The sequence below is a fragment of the Myxocyprinus asiaticus genome, chromosome 15, assembly GCF_019703515.2.
Source record: "Myxocyprinus asiaticus isolate MX2 ecotype Aquarium Trade chromosome 15, UBuf_Myxa_2, whole genome shotgun sequence".
Lineage (NCBI taxonomy): Eukaryota > Metazoa > Chordata > Actinopteri > Cypriniformes > Catostomidae > Myxocyprinus > Myxocyprinus asiaticus.
Genome location: NC_059358.1, coordinates 41,977,966 through 41,998,913, shown reverse-complemented (window position 1 = coordinate 41,998,913; position 20,948 = coordinate 41,977,966). Strand labels below are relative to the sequence as shown.

The 20,948-nt window shown below is 37.0% G+C and overlaps 1 protein-coding gene across 1 annotated transcript; it reads right to left on the bottom strand.

Annotated features, from left to right (window-relative positions):
- Positions 1-14: 14 nt before the first annotated feature.
- Positions 15-13,100, bottom strand: LOC127452654 (protein lin-28 homolog A-like). The gene is made up of 4 exons (XM_051718290.1): positions 13,091-13,100; positions 11,569-11,744; positions 4,107-4,291; positions 15-234 (listed from the first exon to the last, which is right to left on the bottom strand). Exons 1-4 carry the CDS (start codon positions 13,098-13,100, stop codon positions 15-17), a joined length of 591 nt encoding a protein of 196 aa, XP_051574250.1.
- Positions 13,101-20,948: the final 7,848 nt, after the last annotated feature.

The following is a 20,948-nucleotide window of genomic DNA, read 5'->3' as shown; positions in this document are numbered from 1 at the left end:
CGTTGTGTGTGCTCTCAGTCAGCGCTCCCAGTGGTTGGTGGAGAATAATTGTGCTCTGCTTTCTCCCCTGTGCCAGAGGACGACTTTCCCTGAGACCGCTGCGATGACTGCTGAGCTTTCACAGGGCAGTTGGCAACCATGTGCATCACGCTTTGGCAGAAATGGCATCTTTTAGGTTGGGGAGGCAACTTGCACTCCTTGGCATGATGGTCCTGACCGCCACAATTGTAACACCTGCGAAACAGGGATCATTTGAAATGTTCTTAAAAAAATAAAATAAAATAAAATGTAACTTTGTAAAACTGAATGCATCTTTGACAATTAATCTTTGTTTGTGTACTGCATAAGAAAGTCATACGAGTTTGAGATGGCATAAGATTGAGTAAATGATAAGAGAATGATCTTTTTTAGGTCAACTATTCGTTTAAGGATGGTTTTAGGAATATAAACAGTGACTGAGTGTATTTACATGTACAACAAAAAGCTAATAACTATCAAAACCCAGAACATTATAAAAAACTGTCAAAGCAAGAAACTGCGTTTAAATAAGATTTTGAAATTAGTGGGTAATGGGCAAAACTCTAAGTGTGTCGATAAGATTTTGTTTATGACTTTAAACATGACCTTACACATTGTCAACTTTGTTAAGCATAATCTGTGTAATTAAACACTCTTAATAGTTATTTAACAATTAAACAAAAGGAATCAACACTATATAATTGATACAATCCACAAGAGAGCAGTATAAATTCAGAGGGGCAGTTCTGAAGGATTTCTAGTGTCTGATAAGAGGAACCTTCTCAAATGTGAAGTACCATTGTTCATGAAATCATTGGAGACAAGGAATTTTCCAGCACTTTTACTACACAGCCAATTTTAATTTGTGCATTGAATGCTTATGCAATGACATTCGTACTTCAGATGTTATCGCATTTCGTACATAATACCAGTATCGGTATCAGGACATCCCTAATAATAACCCATTAAAGGTTTCATGGCCACAAGTGACTTATGATTTTATAAAATAGTGGCAACAGCAATATGTTTAAAGACACCAATGTTAATAATCAGAATAAACATTTCTTCTGCCTAATTGTAGGTTATTTACCATTGCCCAGCAACGGTACCTGCCAAGCATCTCAAGCTGGCACGTGTAGGCCATGTCCACACTAATCCGTTTGTAGTTTGAAAGCTTCGATTTAAATTTCCTAACATCATCATTTTCCAAAGCATGCAGTTATGGAGAATGTTTTCGAAAATCTGTTTTCGGTGGAAGAAAATGCCTATCTAGTGTTGATGAGAGGCAAAAACGTAGCAAAAACAATGCGTTTTCAAACGAAAATTATGGTGAGGCTTAATTTATGTTGAGGCTTAATTTCATTGTGTTTTCAGCTTTAATTTACCTAAAATTTGTTGTGTTGTGCACCCCTGGCCACCGTATTTTTTAATGGCGGATGCCGAAATCTATACAGAATATGGCTGTCAGATAATACCAATATACATTCGCATCATGTCGGAATTACCGTAATTACAATATTCCGACTTTTAAAAAATGGTCATATCTTCCTAGAACTTGCGAATGCAAGAACATACAGAGGTGAATTAATGAATGAATGTAGTGTAGCTGTTATCAAAAACGAAGTTGTTTTGGCGTTATGGTTGTTGCCATAGAAACAAATAACTTCCGAGGTCCGAGGACGTAAACAGCTCCAAGTTGAATCCCCCAGTCGACATTTCAGAATTACAGTAATTCTAACACGACGTGAATACAGAATTACATTGAACGTGCGGTCACAAATGTGTGTATATCAGTATTTTATGATGGCTTCGAACACAGCTCAATCAATCAGAATTTAGAGTCGGAACTATACATTTTCATTCAAAGGTTTTTAATGTCAGCTTATTAATGCTAACCAAGTGAAATATACAAGCACATTTCTCTGAATGAATGTTGCCTATGTGCAGTCATGCCCTGGCCATCAGAGTTTACCCAACACAATGTTTTCAAGAAAGGCCATGTGTGGAGATCCCAGTGGCATATGAGTGCTTGGTATGGGGCAGCTGCTACTGCATTGATGTCCACTCAGATGAGGTCATGTGGGTAAGTTCAGAGCACCAAGGCTGTTTCTGGTGGTTTATAGGCTCTGACCTGAGGCCATTGAGGGACATGGACAGACAGCAGGAAGAGTGTGCAGGAGGCAATGACGGGCTTTTTTTTAAAAAAAGCTGCAGCAGAAACCTATGAACTATGACCTTTTTACGCCTTAAGCCCTGAACACCCCACCCAGTCCTTAAACACATGCAGTTTCCATGGCAATGCTGACTCCTGACCCCTCTCAGGCACCTTCATCTGTTATCAGTTAAATGAACTGCAGTGTTTCCCCCTCTATATCCTGAAACCAAAACAGTAACAGGGACACACTGATTGGTTCATGCTTCAAAATAAGAATATTCCCCATTTTAAAAACATTCACACTTTTAGTTTGCTAGCTTGAAAAGGGCAAATATCCTGGTAAACGATTCTGCTCAATTAAAACAATGAAGCAAAATGCACTGAGCCCATTGAGCAGAATGAATAATCATAATGGACAGATGTGGCTCCTATTAAAGTGGCAGCATGCTCCAGGGATGTATCGAACACAGGCCTCAAAAGACCCTTTGAGGATATAACGATCTCTCCTCTGATATTGTCGACACAGTGTCTTTCACAATAATCAGAATGGACTGATTGGTATGCCGAATGATAAGCCTCTAACTTCAGTAATGATAGCTGGGAAAAGTCTATCTTACTACCATTTGTGTCGGTTAGATGCTGGAACTGGTAGAGCTCTACTCAACTGGTAGAGCATGGCGCTTGCAACTAGGGATCATGGGTTTAATTCCCAGGGAACACATGTGCTGATAATGTATAGCTTGAATTCACTGCTGTCGTTTCAAGCAAACCCTTGCAAAAATCAAGAGTTCTGGCAAACTTGCTGCAAACTTGCAGCAAATTCTTTGTCGCCAAAGGTTCACAACTATCGGTGAAGAGCTGCAAACTTCTGGCAAACATCTGCGGCGAATCGTAAGCTCATTTGCATGTGGAAATAATGAGTGAGAAAGATTGTTTGAAAGGGAGTGCACAAATGTAAAGTAAATTGAATATTATTTCACAAATCCAAGCCAAATTTTCAATCAAAAATTCACAATGGATGATCAACTTGGTCGTTAATACTTAAAGTTGCTCTCAGATTTTAATGGAAGTGTTCACACAATACATCCAATTCAACAGTCCTTTAAGTCCCCTTTAAGAATCCTAACCTTAAAATCACAACCTCAGAATTGGGGGATCCATCAGGTATAAATGCATCAGTGACCAGCCGTTTTAAACAGTTATTGATCCAGGTCACATTGACGGCCTGTCCATGCAGCCCTAACCAAAGACAGATGTGGGGGAAGGGGAGGAACTGATGAATGGGGTAAGAAGACCAAACCATGATTTTGGAGAGATCAAAAGATGAGGGGTTTGGCCTGCTAAGCACACATACTAACGCTATTTTGCTCCACTTATTGAAAAACGACTCAGAATGACCACCTGGTATCATAGGATCACGCTACTATACCTACATTCTTGCAAAATTATTTTTACGTGGCTCGCTGTACATATCGCGTCAGTTTCCTGGTGAAATGAACACTAGAGGTGCTACAACAATAATTACTTTTATTCACTTTTACACAAATCACAAGTAAAATGGCAGATTATCTGTTCATAAACACTTTTCGCTCTGTTCCTCACACACTATGCTATCTTATGACATCTAAACACTTACTATAGCGCATGACTTGTAAAGCAATTCATTTTAACACTGCATTACAAAATCAACTACATTTACAAGCTTGGTCAAGAACAATCAAATTGCTTTAGGTTTAAAGTTTTGGGTAGGGTGGTCGGTTTTATCGATTTAAAACTCGATTGAGCTTTAACCTTAAAGAACATTTAATTAGCATTTAGCGCCACTACGATACAGTAGGACTTGTTGCTCAGTGAACATCTTTTGTTAGTTCTAGAACAACATTCTTTTCAAACAAACAGTCCCAACACCATATATCACAATATATGCTCTCACCTGTCTCCTTTGGACCGGCGTTTCTGGACACTCTTGCCTTTGGGTCTCCTCTCGCTGCCCACACAGTGTGCTCCTCCAGGTCCAGTGACTCGCAGAGACTCAAGACCCTTGGACGATTTTTTGAACGTGAATTCAACAGCTTCGCCCTCCTTCAGACTGCGGAAACCCTCCATGTACAGTTTACTCTGAGAGAGAGCGAGAAACACAAAAATGTCGAGAGAAACAGAGAAAAGCATGAAACTTATGTCACTCTGGTTTGACTCATACCAAAAACACATTCGTACAGAATCTGAAAAAAATACAAGCAAGAACTTGCTGTTAAGTCAGAAATATAAAACATGTAGCAACATTTCAGTGTTCGTGTTAGAGTGAAACTCTATTCAAGCAAACATCAAAGGCCCCAAACAACTTCAGTATCAACTAGGCAAGTATTGCATATGTTTGATGTACATACTTAGGGGATGTGAAAGAGAAAACAAGTGATTTATGTGTGAAAACCTCATGCGTTACCATCCCCCGACCCGAGGTACAGCATTCCACACACACACACACACACACCTCCCCCAATAGCACACACAGGTCTCACTGACCACTGGGAAGGATGCTGTGGCAGGGGTAGGGGTCCACAAAAATTCTTCAAATGGTTGCTTAGCTTTAGTCTATCCTTTATGGTGAATTAGGAGAGTAACATTTTCCCCTTCGTTAAGAATGAGTTCCTTTGGCACAGTGTAAACCAAGGCCTCAAGTAAAGATTTAACTGGATGCTTTTTACAGACTTGTGTAGCCACTCCAGAATTTTAAAGACATACTCACAGGTACCAACTAATGCTTTGCTGTCTTTCACAATACCTATATATCCGACATTATCAAAAAAGCTACCATCTGCAGAGAACATGTGCTCTTATTCATCTTGCTTTAAAGTGAATTCATTGCTCTTCCAATTTGGTCTTTACATGCGCAGCTATAATCAGGCTACATTGGGTTTTTGCATAGTCGTGGCACAATGGTCGCCAAAGTACGCATGACACAATGTGCAATTGAATATTTGAAGGAAGGATGTCAAAAATGCGAGGGTAAAAGCACGTCAAGTTTCTCGGAAAATCCATGCACACAATGGCGAGGCCAACTGTGGTCTGATTAACATGCATCTATGACGGATGGAGCTGAGCTACAATCGCATTATCTAGGTGTTAGTCCAACTTCAAAAAAATCTGACTGGTCCAATTTCAGGCAGACTTAAACGGATAGTTCACCCAAAAATTTAATTTCTCTCAAGATTTACTCACCACCATGCCATCCCAGATGTGTATGACTTTCTTTCTTCTGCAGAACACAAATTATGATTATTAGAAGAATATTTCAGCTCTTTAGGTCCATACAATGGAAGTAAATGGTGGCCAAAATTTGTAAGCTCCAGAATCCTCATAAAGGGAGTATAAAAGTAATCCATATGACTTCAGTGGTTAAATCCATGTGTTCAGACATGATATGATAGGTGTGGTTGAGAAACAGATCAATATTTAAGTCAATTTAGTAGGGGGCAATATGCACAAAGAATGTGAATCACCAAAAACAGAAGAAAGTGAAAGTGAAAGTGAAGGAAAAAGGACTTAAATATTTATCTGTTTCTCAACCACACCTATCATATTGCTTCAGACGATATGAATTTAACCACCAGAGTCATCTGGAGTACTTTTACGTTGCCCTTATGTGGATTTTGGAGCTTCAAAATTTTGGCACCCATTCACTTGCATTGTATGGACCTACAGAGCTGAAATATTCTTCTACAAATCTTAATTTGTGTTCTGCAGAAGAAAGAAAGTCATTCACATCTGGGATGGCATGAGGGTGAGTAAATGATGAGGGAATTTTCATTTTTGGGTAAACTAATCTGTGGTGAGCAGGGCGGAGCTGAGCGGCATCTGGGCAGAATGAGGCCGAGAGGATAAGTGGCGAATGACTTTCACCTGCGTGCCATACCGGTCTCGCGTTCCCTCAAGGGGCGGCGGGAGTACTTAAGGAGAAGAGACAGCGGCAGACGAGAGAGAGAGATACGTGAAGCTGTCTGTGTGGGTCTGCGTGTCAGAAGCACAGGTGCTGAAAAGCAAGGCATTTATTGAGTGTTTGGCTGAAAATCTTATTGTGGAATGCTGAAAAGTCTTCGACAATAAATGTCTATGTGCTTTGTCAACCTGATCCCAGCTTCCTCCTTTCCCCTTGTTAATTGTTACATAATCCTTTAAGTGTTTACAAGGCATTTTAAAACCCGTTTTAGTCCAGCTGAAATAAAACTTTTAAAGTGCATGTAAATGCTGTTAAATTTTCACATTCCAATGCCACCAAACAATGGCGTTACTGATCAAAACACGTCATTGTCTGAGCGCATCGTCAGCTCATTTGCTTGTCATTGACTATTAAAAGAGTATCACAAACCAGTCATAGTGTGCATGCATCGATTGCGTTCGTATAGGCTCACGGTCAAAAGAGTACACTCTGATAGGCAACGTGGTTGACTGGGCACGATGCGATACGGAATGCAGAAAAACTACGTACTGTAAGTATACCTGGGCCTTAAGTCCAACACTCTTATCAGTTGAGCTATGCTGCAATTTTATCAAACTTCAACAAGCTTGTAAATGTAGTTGTTTATGTAATGCTAACATTAAAATGTATCGCTATACAAGTCATGTGCTATAGTAAGTGTTTAGATGTCATAAGATAAAACTGTGTGAGGTGCAGGGTGTTTATTAACTGATGCCTTTTCACTCATGATTTGTGTGAAAGTCGTTGTTGTAGCACCTCTAGTGTTAATTTCAGCAGGAATCTACAGCGATAAGTACAATGAGCCACGTAAATGTTCTTTTGTGAAAATGTAGTTATGGTAATGTGATTCTATTAGACCAGGTTGCAAACTGTACTTAAATTTGCCTGCAATCAAAAGTCAGAGATCTCAACTACTGTATGAACTTCACCAACTCCTTCCATGTCCAAATTAGCTGAGGTCTGCTATGCACATTCATTTTATCCTAGTGTGACCCCGCGTCCTTCTGTGTGGCCTGTGTATTTTGTCTTCACTATATGCTATGCATAATTTCATTTAATTTAAACTGACTGATCTCAGTTCAGAAGACTCTGGACTGTCAGTAAAGGGTTAATTTTGATGCACCGAGTCAAGTGGAAAAAAAAAACAACATGGCGCTGATCTCAACTGAGATTGTCTTTGGGAGAAACTACAACAAAACTACATCTGGTAAGAAACCTAATTAAGTTTTTGTATTAAAACCTGTGTGTGTCAAAAGTTTAGAGTCTCCAGTTTCATCCGATAGGCCATTTTGAAAATGTCATCAGTTTATCACGAAACAGCACGCTGTTAAACAAAATGACCACTGACTAAAAGGATCAGAAATCCTATATTCACTGTGCATTATCACATTATGAATCAATGGGTTCATCCATAAACTGATAAATGTTACTTTTAAAGGCATTATATGGAGTTAGGATGAAAATAAGGTGCATTTCGAACTGTTCTGAGACCAGTGCAGACAGACAGCACATTGGAGGTTAAGTAATTCTCTAAATAGGGAGCAAGAAAGCTATAGCTTCAGATTCAGAATTTATAATGTATAATTTTATTTTAACATGGTTGGCAGTGATTGGACGATGCTGGCCATTACTTGTATCAGAATTAATTATGCTAATTTATGATTGGTAAAATGCTTCAGCACTGGCTATCACTTGTTTGTTTGAAAGTGCAAATCAAGTAAAATAATTTTTATTTGTATAGTTTTTTGTTTGTGCTTTTCCCAATAAACACTGTTCCAAAGCAGCTTTACTGAAAATCAACTGTAATGTCTGAATTGTCTTAAAAACATGAATAGCCAACACTCGTGAAAATATTATAAACAATTTGATAAAAAAAAAAATTTGACTTTCTATAGCTGGTATTATTAAACCCTTGTGGATCAATAAAAAAGTTACTCAGAGGTCCTTAGAGGATAAAAATGTCCGGATTAAAAAACTGCCATAATAATATTATATATTAATATTATTTTCCACTTTCAATTAGTTAATTTTTTTAACCAACAACAGTCCTGATCATAACTAGCAAATATTCATTCATTTTCATGATTTTAACCCTTTAAATGCCAGTTTGTTTATATAATGCCACTGTTGTTTTTTATGAAAAATAAATAAAATAAAAATTATTTTCCATATACATTATTTTTTTGGGATTATCACAGTCTGGGATATGTCAGTGATTAGCAACAACATTGATTTTGATGCATTATTACTTTTTGTGCAGTCAAATAAAAACAAAAAACTCACACTCAGGACCTTAGAGGACAAAAATGTCTGTGTCAAAAAACTGCCATAAAAATATTACATATTAATATTATTTTCCACTTTCACTGACTTTTCTACCAAATATTCATTCATTTTCAGGATTTTAACCCTTTAAATGCCAGTTTGATTATATAATGCCACAGTTGTTTTTTACACACACACACAAATTTCTCAATACACACATACAAAACATGCTCTGTCATCCATACCAACACACCCACACAATTTTAGCTGCATCATTTATTCAATTGGCCTGCAGTGCTCTATAATACAGCAAACAGAAAATAGGAAAAAAGTATGTATTTTCTCCATAGGCAAAACATGAGAAAAATGGGGCCGTCTGGTGGAAAATATTAAAAATATAATTTTGAAGTCAGGGCTCCGGAATGAAAGCATAATAACATAGAATTCATGATTGTATGCTTTAATGGCACTGGGATCAAATATTGCAGTTTTAATGGGTTTCAATGGGGACATTTTTGTCCTGAAGGTCCTGAGTGTAATTACTTTGTGTACACAGTGTATTATAGATGTATTAAAGGAACATATCAAAATTCCCCCAAAAATACACACCTTTGGCAAAATTTATGTCATTGGCATTAACACAAATGATTGAAAAAACAAAAATACAAAAATGTCTCTAAGGTCGCACAAGGGTTAATATTTAAAACTTAGTTCCGCTGTCCCCATATGACGACATACATTTTTTGGAAAACTATTAGCTTAAAAAAATTAATAAATAATAAAAAATATATTATTATTATTATTATTATTTGCATGTTTATTTGGTGCTACTAGTTACAAATCAAAAAGGAAAATGGAAAATGCACACAGCAGTCACGATCGGGTCTCAGGAGGTTAAAGCTTTTCACTCTAACTGTATGTTAACATTGTCTCATTTGTGGCTATTCTTATTTCCTCTAAGAAAGTTTAGAAGAAACATCAGAGTCTAAATCGATACTTAAATTACACAAAACTGAGAAATCAATGAAATCTCCTGCGCTATGAGAGAGCAACCTCTGAGCAATATTTTTTTTTTCTTTGGTCTAAGTGACATTAGAGATCTTTTATTGACGTGATGCAAATGGCCCCACTGGAGCTGACAAGGATCTATAGCTGTCTATGTGTTGGTCAAACACTGTTGGATACAACTGTGTTGGGGCAGATGCAGTGTCCCTTTTCAAGTGCTTCCACTGTGTGTCAAAGTAACCGTTAACCTATTTCCCTCAACGCGTGTGACCTCCAGCCCCCATTTCCCTTCCTCCCACTGACTGGCCCCTGTCGTCCCCCTGATGCTCCAAGGCACCCTCTTTAATCTGTTCCTACAGTGAACCCTAAGTAGTGACCCAATCACAGTGTGTTCACCTGACTTGTACTGTATGGACATGGATGATCCATTAGTAACAGTCACACAAGTGATGTAGAAATCACAAGGCTTTGATAAAATAGGAAGTACCAAAACTCACTCAGCCAAGGGAAGCTCTTTATTGCGGGACATATTTTGTTTGCTCGCACAAAGACCAGAGGACCTCAGGAGTTAATGCTGAGTGAGGCCCACTGCCACGGCCAAACGTGTGTCCAGCATGTGGATTACATTTACACAGATGACGGCTGTAGTGACAGAGCTGAAATTTGGCCATTTTTAGATCATTTTGAGGCAAATTAACAGAACTTAATAGCTCCTCATTGGGTCAGTTCCAAAATTTACTGACAGTACTGTGCACATTTTTTTCCAAAAATATTTTGATTACATATTACGCAAAATAAATGTTCATTTAATTTTCACAATTTTGCAAATGTCTCATATGATATCATTCAAATGTATTACATATATACCGGTGTTATCGAACAGCCACCCTTCCGTACAGATTTTGCCATCTGCCAAAATTATCAAAGCAAATAAAAACTGAAAACACAACCAAATCAAGCCTTAACAAAAAGCTTTGGTTTAATATCATTGTGCTGTGACTTTTCCGTTGTGTTGTGGCTTTATTTTGCTGTGCTGTGATTTATTTTCGTTGTGTTTTCAGATTTTATTTGCTTTGTTAATTTTGTTGTGCTGTGCACCCCTGGGCCACCATAGAAAACCCCATATTTGTTTGACCACTAGACAGTTGTCAGGTTTGCTCTTTGATAGACCCAAAGTATAAATACTTCCAAAACAACACGGAAAACCTACATTATACATGCCCAGTATGATTCAGTCTTTGATGAGTCAACTGTATAACATAACATGGGGATTCAACAATGCAAATAATCATTTTCTTACTAAGTATTTTTGTCTTTTTTCCCAGTAAAATATCTAAACATCCTTAAAAAATACTTGAGAAGCAGAATGACCTTAAATTTTATGTCTTGTTAATGTCAGAGAAATCTGACATTAACAATGCCATAGACTGTTTCATTTTGTAGGATTATGGGTTACTGAAGATAAGTTTGATTAATTTAATTATCACAAATTACCTTGCCATGAGAAATGACAGTATACTGTATATTAGGCTATATTAATCTCTTATTCTTTATTGAGCAGAACAACATAAAGAGGATTGTGCTGGGATGACAGTGAATATTAAACATCACATTCATCCTATTGATCAAAAATCTCAAATTTTTGGTCTTTATATTCACAGTGGCTTTCTGGGAAACAAAAGGTTCCCACACATTCGAAGCAAGTTTCCCTGTATACTTCTAGTTCATTTGCATACAAGCATCTGTGGCTAATAACTTTATGACAGGAACCAAGATTAAAGGGGCCATCCATGAAGATACGGTGACAAGCCAGACTTTTGTTTAAAGACATGGCACTAACACAAGAAATGAGGGGGCTTTATCAGGGTGGACAGACACAATTACTTCACAAATCTGAACATTTTGGCTGGGGAATGATGCTGTTTGCCTAATACAGGATTGATGGTTCAGTCATTTCAGAGCTGTCTGAGCAATTTGGGGTTTCACATAAACATAACACTTCATGTCTATTTTCTACAGATCTTGGCTTTCCAAAATATGACAGAAAGATAAATCGGAGACAGGGCATGCCTAAAATATTCTTTATAATGTAACAGCTAGAGCAAATAGTAGTGTTTAGGGAAAATGTAGTTTCTCACAAGACACTTACCTGGTGGACAAACACGTCGACTGGAGTTTCTAAAGGCACACCATCTCGTGTGGTCATGGACAGGAATCCAAAGCCCATCCGTACATTGAACCACTTGCACATGCCCACGCCATGGTACAACTGAGGGTCTTCCTCAGTGGCCTGCCCCTCCTCCTCCTCTGTTTTCGCACAGCCTCCTGCAAAAACCATTTACATTACATTTACAAAGCCACCAGAGGCTTTAACAAAAGAAAGCCTAGGCGTAAAGTTTCAGATGTTCAATTTAGAAATGTTAAAACTCCAAAGCAAGAAGCATAAAGGAACAAGGTGTTAGATGTTTTATGGTCAGTTGAAGCAGTAATTATAAAACATTTATAATTATAAAGATCCAGAAGCCAAAGGTGGTTGTTTTTGTTTATTTTCACCATTCAGTTTTGCAACAGAATATTCAAAGCATTCAGAGGTTTTCGTCGTTTTAAAATACAATTTTAGACCAAATATCTTTATCATTTTTGTATTACAAAATACCAACAAAAATGATTTGTAATGTTAAATGGTGGCATGGTAAAGATATATTTTTATTTAAGCAGAATAGGCATGTAGTATTATGTACATTATGACGATATTCTGTGTTGTTATCATAATTGTTTTAAGGGAATAAATAGAAAAATAATTCAGTAAGCACTTGAACAAGGATTAAGGTCTTTGTGTTAATAAACTCAATATTTTTAAAGTTATTTATCCCTCAGAGACCCTAGTGTATGTGGTGTATTTTCTTTTTCCCACCTTGAAAGTGTTTTTAGGAAGCAACTGATTATAAAATCTTGATTTTTATGCATCATATTTTGTTTTAGGGGTGAATTTCAATGTGATTCAACTGTTGTGATTTTTTTAAAAATATATATCTATATAATAAATTGGTAGCTAACATTTAATTGCTTTAATCAAACGTTGCAACAAAAAAAAAAAAAAAAAAAAAAGAAGAATTCAAAATAACTCACGATGATGTTCGTAGCGCAGAAAGCGAGAAATAATTGTAGTCCCGTAAATTCAATTCATCACGCCCTCGTGGCCCCATTGACAAAACATTCTGGTTCTTTATGTGGTTCTCTCCAAAGTGATTGTGACTTTCCAAAGGGGTTCTAACATGGTCAAAGTAAACGCAAAAAACGGTCATACTTTTTTGCTACCCCACCTTGAAAGTCCTGGTGTAAAACTGAACCCATGATGGGCTCCGTCTCCTTCCCCTCTGTCATCAGCGTGGGCCTACCACCTTTCGTAAGTCTCATGTGCAAAACTCTTACAACTCAATCTTCAGGGGGGGGAAAGAAGCAAAAAGTGAAAACAAAGGAGAGTTGGACGATACACTCGCAAACTTGAGTATGAAGTTGTGGGAGGGTCGGTCAGAAAGAGGTGGAGAAGAAGCCCCCCCAAACCTGAAAGACAATGCAGGGACCCCCAGCCCCCCACTCTCATTCCCCTAAAACAACACCTTGATGGACCTTTCCAGGCGGTCCTGAACTTGTTAAAAGATATCACATACCCTCTGCCATGGGTTCCTCTATCCCTCTCTGTCCTCTTTGTCCTGGTGTTCAGTTCTGGGCTGTGTGCGTCAAAACTCGCTTCTCCAGGTGATCTCACGGCCCATCGGTGAATGCTCCTCACTGATGCTTCTCATGGTCAACCCCCTCTCCCCCTGTTTCGGCCAAGTCCACGTGATTCCCAAATCACTCACCCCTCCAGGATGACCAGCGCATTCCTCAATGACCCCCTCACTCCAAAACAGGCCAATCACGCATGGAGAGCACTGCGCAAAAGTCCAGCCCCCAAAACTCTTCTATAGGTGATCAATACATCTTCCTTGCACCACATTAGATTTAAATTTTTACAATGACACATTGGAATACATGAACATATGTTACTAGCAATGCCAAGGCACGATCGAAATGCGCATTTAGTCCAGCAGATCGGAATTATGTAATGGGAACCAAATGTGGTCGAAGTCGGTCTTTCATTATAACAGAAAGAGAGATTAAATTCTCATCACCCGTTTATTTACACATTATGGTGCATTGATCCAGCCACGGAATAAAAAAATAAATAAATAATAAAAAAAAACTATAATAATAATAATAATAATAACAATAATAAAGGTAATTCCGACTTCATAACTCACAGTTGTGACTTTATTTGCGATATAGAAGATAAAGAGCAGAAGAGGGGATTTTATATGATAAAGGCCAGAGAAAGTAAACACTGCAGAACAGGACTATTTGTCTTATCACACATGGCTGATTGCAAAACTATATTTTGTCAATGTAGTGTAAATTGAAAACAAGTTAAAAGTCAGGAGATAGATACCTCTAAAAGAAATGGAAATGTTCAATTCTATTAATAATGAGCCCTGTTTAAAAAGAGTTTGAAGGAAGAGGTTTCAGAGTCTAAGAGAACAAAATAAAGATGCTGAGTCTCTTCTCCAGCCTCTTTACAGCATTATAGGCTTATTAAGCTGTATGATGACAACACATTTACCGTGCTGTAATATTTCGTTATTTTAGTGCTAAAAGAAATGTGTGATCCTTTCATTTTGTTTTTATTAAATTCTGTTTACAATAGAATCACAATGAATATTATCCATAATATTGATATAATCTCCAGGGACAAAACTGTGATTGAACCGATTGTGATTAAATTGCGAGTTATTGCTTACATATGTGCAGTGATTTGTTAAGTGCAAGTGAGCAGAAATATACAAATCATCTCCTGCTGTGATGCATTTCACATAAATCCTATCAACCTGTTCTTCAGCGACATGCATTAATAACCTCTTAAGGAAAGTTAATCAGACTGACATAGCCTACCAAATAATTATTAAATTATTAAAGGCTATCAAATAATTGATAGCTCTGAATGTGATCCAAGCAAATGTTAGATTACTCTTTGTTTTACAAACTGTCTATCAGATATTACACTACACACGTACTGTATGTAGCCTATAGTAAATTAGGCTTTGGTTCTTTAGTTCTATTTAAGTTTCAACCTGTTGCTATTAATAATTAGCCTAAACGACTAAAGAAAATAATTTGTGTATTAATAAGCTGCAGTCAATTTTTAAACTAGTTTCAACTGCGTGTGTAGGCTACATTGAAATGTATGCTGTTGTCGTCCTCATATCTTGTTTTAAACACTAGGATTTTAGTATTAGTACATTAGTATAAATATAGTATATAGCCTAAACATTTAAGCTTGATCAGCATGAGACTATACACAAATGCTCCAGCAAGACCTTTTGAGTGCGGGCAGAAGGAAATCAGTAAACCCCTGAGACAGCAGACACAGAATGACACACTGAATAATGACAGATATGGTCACTGGGAAGGTGCAGTGGTCTGACATAAGGGTCTGACATTGAATTGCTCATGTGCTGTAACATCGGACTGTTCAGAATAGGTTTGAACATAATGTTTGAGGTGTAAACTTAGTGTCAGAAAATGATTGTTGCATTCTTTTCATCCAAATATTCATTATCTGACCAAAGGAGCAAGGAATAAGAGAGCATTGCAGCCCTCTCCCATCCAAACAATCAATAATTTACCCTCAGGCCATTTACCACATGAACAATTAAACTGCCTTCAGGACTCCCCCACAGTGCAATAATGTAGAAATATGTCGTGTACATATGTAAATTCACTCATATTTAATTCAATAACTGTACATACCCCTACCTTGCACATATATTACCACATGCACATGTACATACAAAAAAATAAATACAAATAAAATAGGACATATAACATAGAATGGCATATGTCTATTTATACTCTTATCTTGTTTCATATTCTGTGTCTCACTGTAATGTTCTGTGTGCACTTGCATGTTTCTCTTATCACCAAAAAAATTATAAAAATAAATATAAAATAAAACATTGTGTATGTGAGCACACTTGGCAATAAAGCTCATTTTGTTTCTGATAATCAAACAAGCATGCCAATTGATCAAAGCATTGTTGCTATGGTGATGCAACAAGCAACCCATCTATCAATAACCCCTAATTTAAATTTCATTTGTATAGACAATGAGCATGCATACTGCACATTACATCTCAAGAGGTGGAGAAAAGGCATGACAGTGCAGGTTGCTATGAAGTCGACTCAAAATCTGATCAGTTTAACATAAATAATTATGTCTTAATAATCGATTAATTTAATTCAAGAGCTTGTAACCTTATGCGTACATATTTGACCAGGTGAGCATTAGGTTATTTATTGGAAAATGTATTCTTATTGCATTTAGTAAATATTCTTCTTAATGTTGCCTAATGCACAATTTCTGCTAAATAAATTGGTCCTAAATAGTGCATAATTATTTCTGTCGTGTGTGTGTGTGTGTGTGTGTGTGTGTGTGTGTGAGAGAGAGAGAGAGAGAGAGAGAGAGAATGTGTGTGAGAGAGAGAGAGAGAGAGAGAGAGAGAGAGTATGTGTGTGTGCGTGAGTGTGAGAGTATGTGTGTGTGTGTGTGTGTGTGTGAGAGAGAGAGAGAGAGAGAGAGTATGTTTGGGTGTGTGTGTGTGTGTGTGTGTGTGTGTGTGTGTGTGAGAGAGAGAGAGAGAGAGAGAGAGAGAGAGAGAGAGTATGTGAGACAAAACTAAGAAAAGTTTAGCTTTTAGGTTGCATGTATGACGTGTAAGTGTAATGTTGTGGATTAACACTTTTTCTTTCCTCAATCTGGCAACGTATCTCAGGGAATACGCACACTTCAAAATGTGCTAAATAACAGCATGAACAACATATGACTTCATTTTCTTCTTCCGCATCTTAAGACAATGTTCACAATTAATATTAGCAGTTTAACTGTTTGTTTGTTTTTCTGAAGAAAAGTTAGATTCATATATAGTTCATTATCACAAAGTCAGCATGTCCTGCATCATGGGCGGCCATGTTGGTTTTAGGTCAGACTGACTTAACAATCACAGAAAATTTGAACTAAGTCATGTAACCCACATACTCAAAACAACTATGATAAATGATAATAAGACTGGGTGAGAAACTCATTCTCATACCACTATAAGACACTAAAGAGTATGCATCTTGTGGTGCACGTTGCCTGTTTTAGATATGATTCCTTTAGAATGAATCATATCTTATTTAATGATTTAAAGCCCAGAGTGTTTTCCAATTAAGTGAACATGCATAATGAGAATTTTGTTGTTTTAAACTGTTATGTATGTCCTTAAAGCCTGGTAAAAAATGTATAAAATGCTCCGAGTGATTTATGCATGTGTTAAATGTGTAAAATGCTTTGAGTGATTTAAGCAAGTACTTAAATGCATAAAATACTGTGAGTGTTTAAGCATGTTTAAGCATGTATTAAGTACGTGTTGAAGCATATGGGTAGGCTAATGCCTTGTTTGTATTTTCATTTGACATTAGCCTCTGCTGTATTTCATTACCATATTTCGTTTTCGTATTTCATTGACTTTTTTTTTCAAACAGCCGTCAGATTAAACCCCCCCAAAAAATTGTTCTGTATCCTGTGTTGTTTATTCATAACGCACCAGCTACATAATATTAATTAATATTCAGAATACCTGAATGCAGGGAAATAATTGTACATTTTTATTTTAACAGTAATAGTATTTGTAAAAGTATCACCTGAATATGGATGCAAAGTTCACCACTGTTAGAGAGCCACCGACACATTTGACCCCGAATCATCTTACATCACAGAATTTTACATCAGAAGTTTACATACACTTTGTTAGTATTTGGTACTATTGCCTTTAAATTGTTTAACTTGGGTCAAACTTTTGGGTAGCTTTTTTCAAGTTTCTCACAATAAGTTGCTGGAATTTTGGTCCACTCCTCCAGACAGAACTGGTGTAACCGAGTCAGGTTTTTAGGTCTCCTTGCTCACACATGCTTTTTCAGTTCAATTTTGTTTCATTAGACCAGAGGAAATTTCTCCAAAAAGTAAGATCTTTGTCCCCATATACACTTGCAAACTGTAGTCTGGCTTTTTTATGGCAGTTTTGGAGCAGTGGCTACTTCCTTGCTGGGCAGCCTTTCAGGTTATGTCGATATAGGACTCGTTTTACTGTGGATATAGATACTTGTCTACCTGTTTCCTCCAGCATCTTCACAAGGTCCTTTGCTGTTGTTCTGGGATTAATTTGCACTTTTCGCACCAAACTATGTTCATCTCTAGTAGACAGAATGCGTCTCCTTCCTGAGCGGTATGGCTTCGTGGTCCCATGGTGTTTTTACTTGCGTACTATTGTTTGTACAGATGAATGTGGTACCTTCAGGTGTTTGGAAATTGCTCCTAAGGATGAACCAGACTTGTAGAAGTCCACAATGTTTTTCTGAGGTCTTGGCTGATTTCTTTTGATTTTCCCATGATGTCAAGCAAAGAGGCACTGAGTTTTTAGGTAGACCTTAAAATACATCCACAGGTACACCTCTAATTCAGTACACCTCCTATCAGAAGCTAATTGGCTAATTGTCTAAAGGCTTGACATCATTTTCTGGAATTTTCCAAGCTGCTTAAAGGCACAGTTAACTTAGTGTATGTAAACTTCTGACCCACTGGAATTGTGATATAGTCAATTAAAAGTGAAACTATCTGTCTGTAAACAATTGTTGGAAAAATTACTTGTGTCATGCACAAAGTAGATGTCCTAAAAGATTTGCCAAAACTATAGTTTGCTAATATTAAATCTGTGGAGTGGTTACAAAATGATTTTTAATGACTTCAACCTAAGTGTATGTAAACTTCTGACTTCAACTGTAGGTCAAGAGGTTCTGACTGATTAAAATGTTTAATATAATTAAAATCATGACATGCCAATAAATTAATCAAATTAATCACATAAATCAATATTTGCTGAAAAAAGACCCAAAATAAAAATTATTCAAAGAAAGTACTTTATTGTAAAGCATTAAATAATAGACAATAAAAAAGTGCCTTTAGAATAATAGGCACCTGATACATTGTTTATTTCAACATTAATATACATAAACCTATCACTGGCCTACAGTTCACTGTCCGAGGTAGACTTTGGGGTCGTTCACACAGAAAATGTCCTTCTGTCTGCATTATTTTTAATTGTTGGTCTAGGAACACATACTGTACAGACTGACGTCTATGGCTGATGCGTCGCATATCGCTGATTTTCAGCATCTGACCCCATGAGCACCACATTTATAGATGGTGTCAATTTAAATGTGCCTCGTGCCACACCCTATTAATATTAATAACTATTATTGTTATTATTATTATTATTATTATTATTGTCATCAATAGTATTTGTTTACAATTTATAACAATATTTAAGTTGAATGGGTTCCAAAAAATAACTGTGTGAATGAAAAGTGGACTGATGTCTTACAACTAAATTGAACAAAAAAGAGATCTGAATCCTTTAAAGTCCAGATACAAGTTGAAACATTTTTGAAAAAAAGAACAAAAAAGGACAAAAATAAAGCACTGGTTTCTTTTCTACTGAAGACTTGGAGACTGGAATTACTGTTAATTTTGCTGCTACATTATCCAGTATACTAGTTGATAATAAAGTGTTTCTTAATAATCTATACATTTATATTGAAATAATGTGTAGTTAGAGGTTTGTGTTTCTTTACATATTAAAGAGTACTCCCAATTAGTTCCACACAATAATGTAAAGATATTCGAAACTGATTATGCTAAAAAAACAACACTTGTTTTGACATAAATAAATAAAACACATACATACATCTCTGGAAAAAATGAGGAGACCACTGCAAAATTATCAGTTTGTCTGGATTTACTATTTATATGTATGCGTTTGAGTAAAATTAGCATTTGTGTTTTATTCTATAAAATATTGACAACATTTCTCCCAAATTCCAAATAAAAATATTTTCATTTAGAGCATTTATTTGCAGAAAATGACAACTGGTCAAAATAACAAAAAAGATGCAGTGTTTTCAGACCTCCAATAATGCAAAGAACATATTTATTTTTAAACAACACAATACTAATGTTTGAACTTAGGAAGAGTTCAGAAATCAATATTTGGTGGAATAACCCTGATTTTCCATCACAGCTTTCATGCATCTTGGCATGCTCTCTACCAGTCTTTCACATTGCTGTTGGGTGACTTTATGCCACTCCTGGCGCAAAAATTCAAGCAGCTTGGCTTTGTTTGATGACTTGTGGCCATCCATCTATCTCATGATCATGTTCCAGAGGTTTTCAATGGGGTTCAGGTCTGGAGATTGGGCTGGCCATGTGGCTTGATTCATGTGTCCTTCACAAAGACGAATCTGCCCGATTCCAGACTTGCTAAAGCACCCTCAGATCATCACCGATCCTCCACCTGGACATCTAATGGTGCTACAAGCCACAGTGTCTCGCACCCACTGTGAAATTTGTTGGAGGATTGGTGATGATCTGGGGGTGCTTCAGCAAGTCTGGAATCGGGCAGATTCATCTTTGTGAAGGATGCAAGAATCAAGCCACATACAAGGTTATCCTGGAAGAAAACTTGCTTCCTTCTGCTCTGACAATGTTCCCCAACTCTGAGGATTGGTTTTTCCAGCAAGACAATACTCCATGCCACACAGCCAGGTCAATCAAGGTGTGGATGGAGGACCACCGGATCAAGACCCTCACTCTAAAAAATGCTGGGTTATTATTTCAACCCAAATGCTGGGTTGAGACTGTTGGTTCATTTTGTTGGGTTATTTTCTCAGGTAGTTTCTGGGTAGTTACTTGATGCAGGCTTTTAGGATCGTCTTCAGGAGTGAGCGGTTCACAGTGCTAGCAAATTAAAGGATTTATTCAGTGAAATAAGGTTTTCAGTCAATGTTTGTATCTATAAAAATATTACTGTACACTAGAAAATGCAAAGATACTGTTCCATAATCAGAACAGGACAGCTCATATGATGATACTGTTGTTGGATGTAATTAAATGTATCGGAATTCTGCATTCTTAAATATGTCACTTACTTGATTTAGACTTAATTTGAAGTCTATAACACTTAGTCTACACCAGACGCGAGTGGTGCGTCGCCAACACAAATGCCGTTTCACATCACTCATGTCACGGGCTTCAACACACCACTCAATGCAAGCGTCATGCGAAGCTTTGACCAACACATGAAAAGTGTTGGTCTGAAAACATGTATTTGACTTTAGAGTAGAACAAAGCCCTGGGAATTAATTTGCAGAAAGTATTAAAGTGAATGTCCCGGGATATATTGAGGTGAGTTTAAATTAAAGAACTGAAGTCTTTTACTCAAAAACATTAATGTAACTATTAATAGATAAAAATAAACTGAGACATTCAAAATGTTTTTTTAATATTTCTTGTTGCAGTGAGGCAAATGCTTAAAAAAAATCCCAAACTGGAGCGAAGTT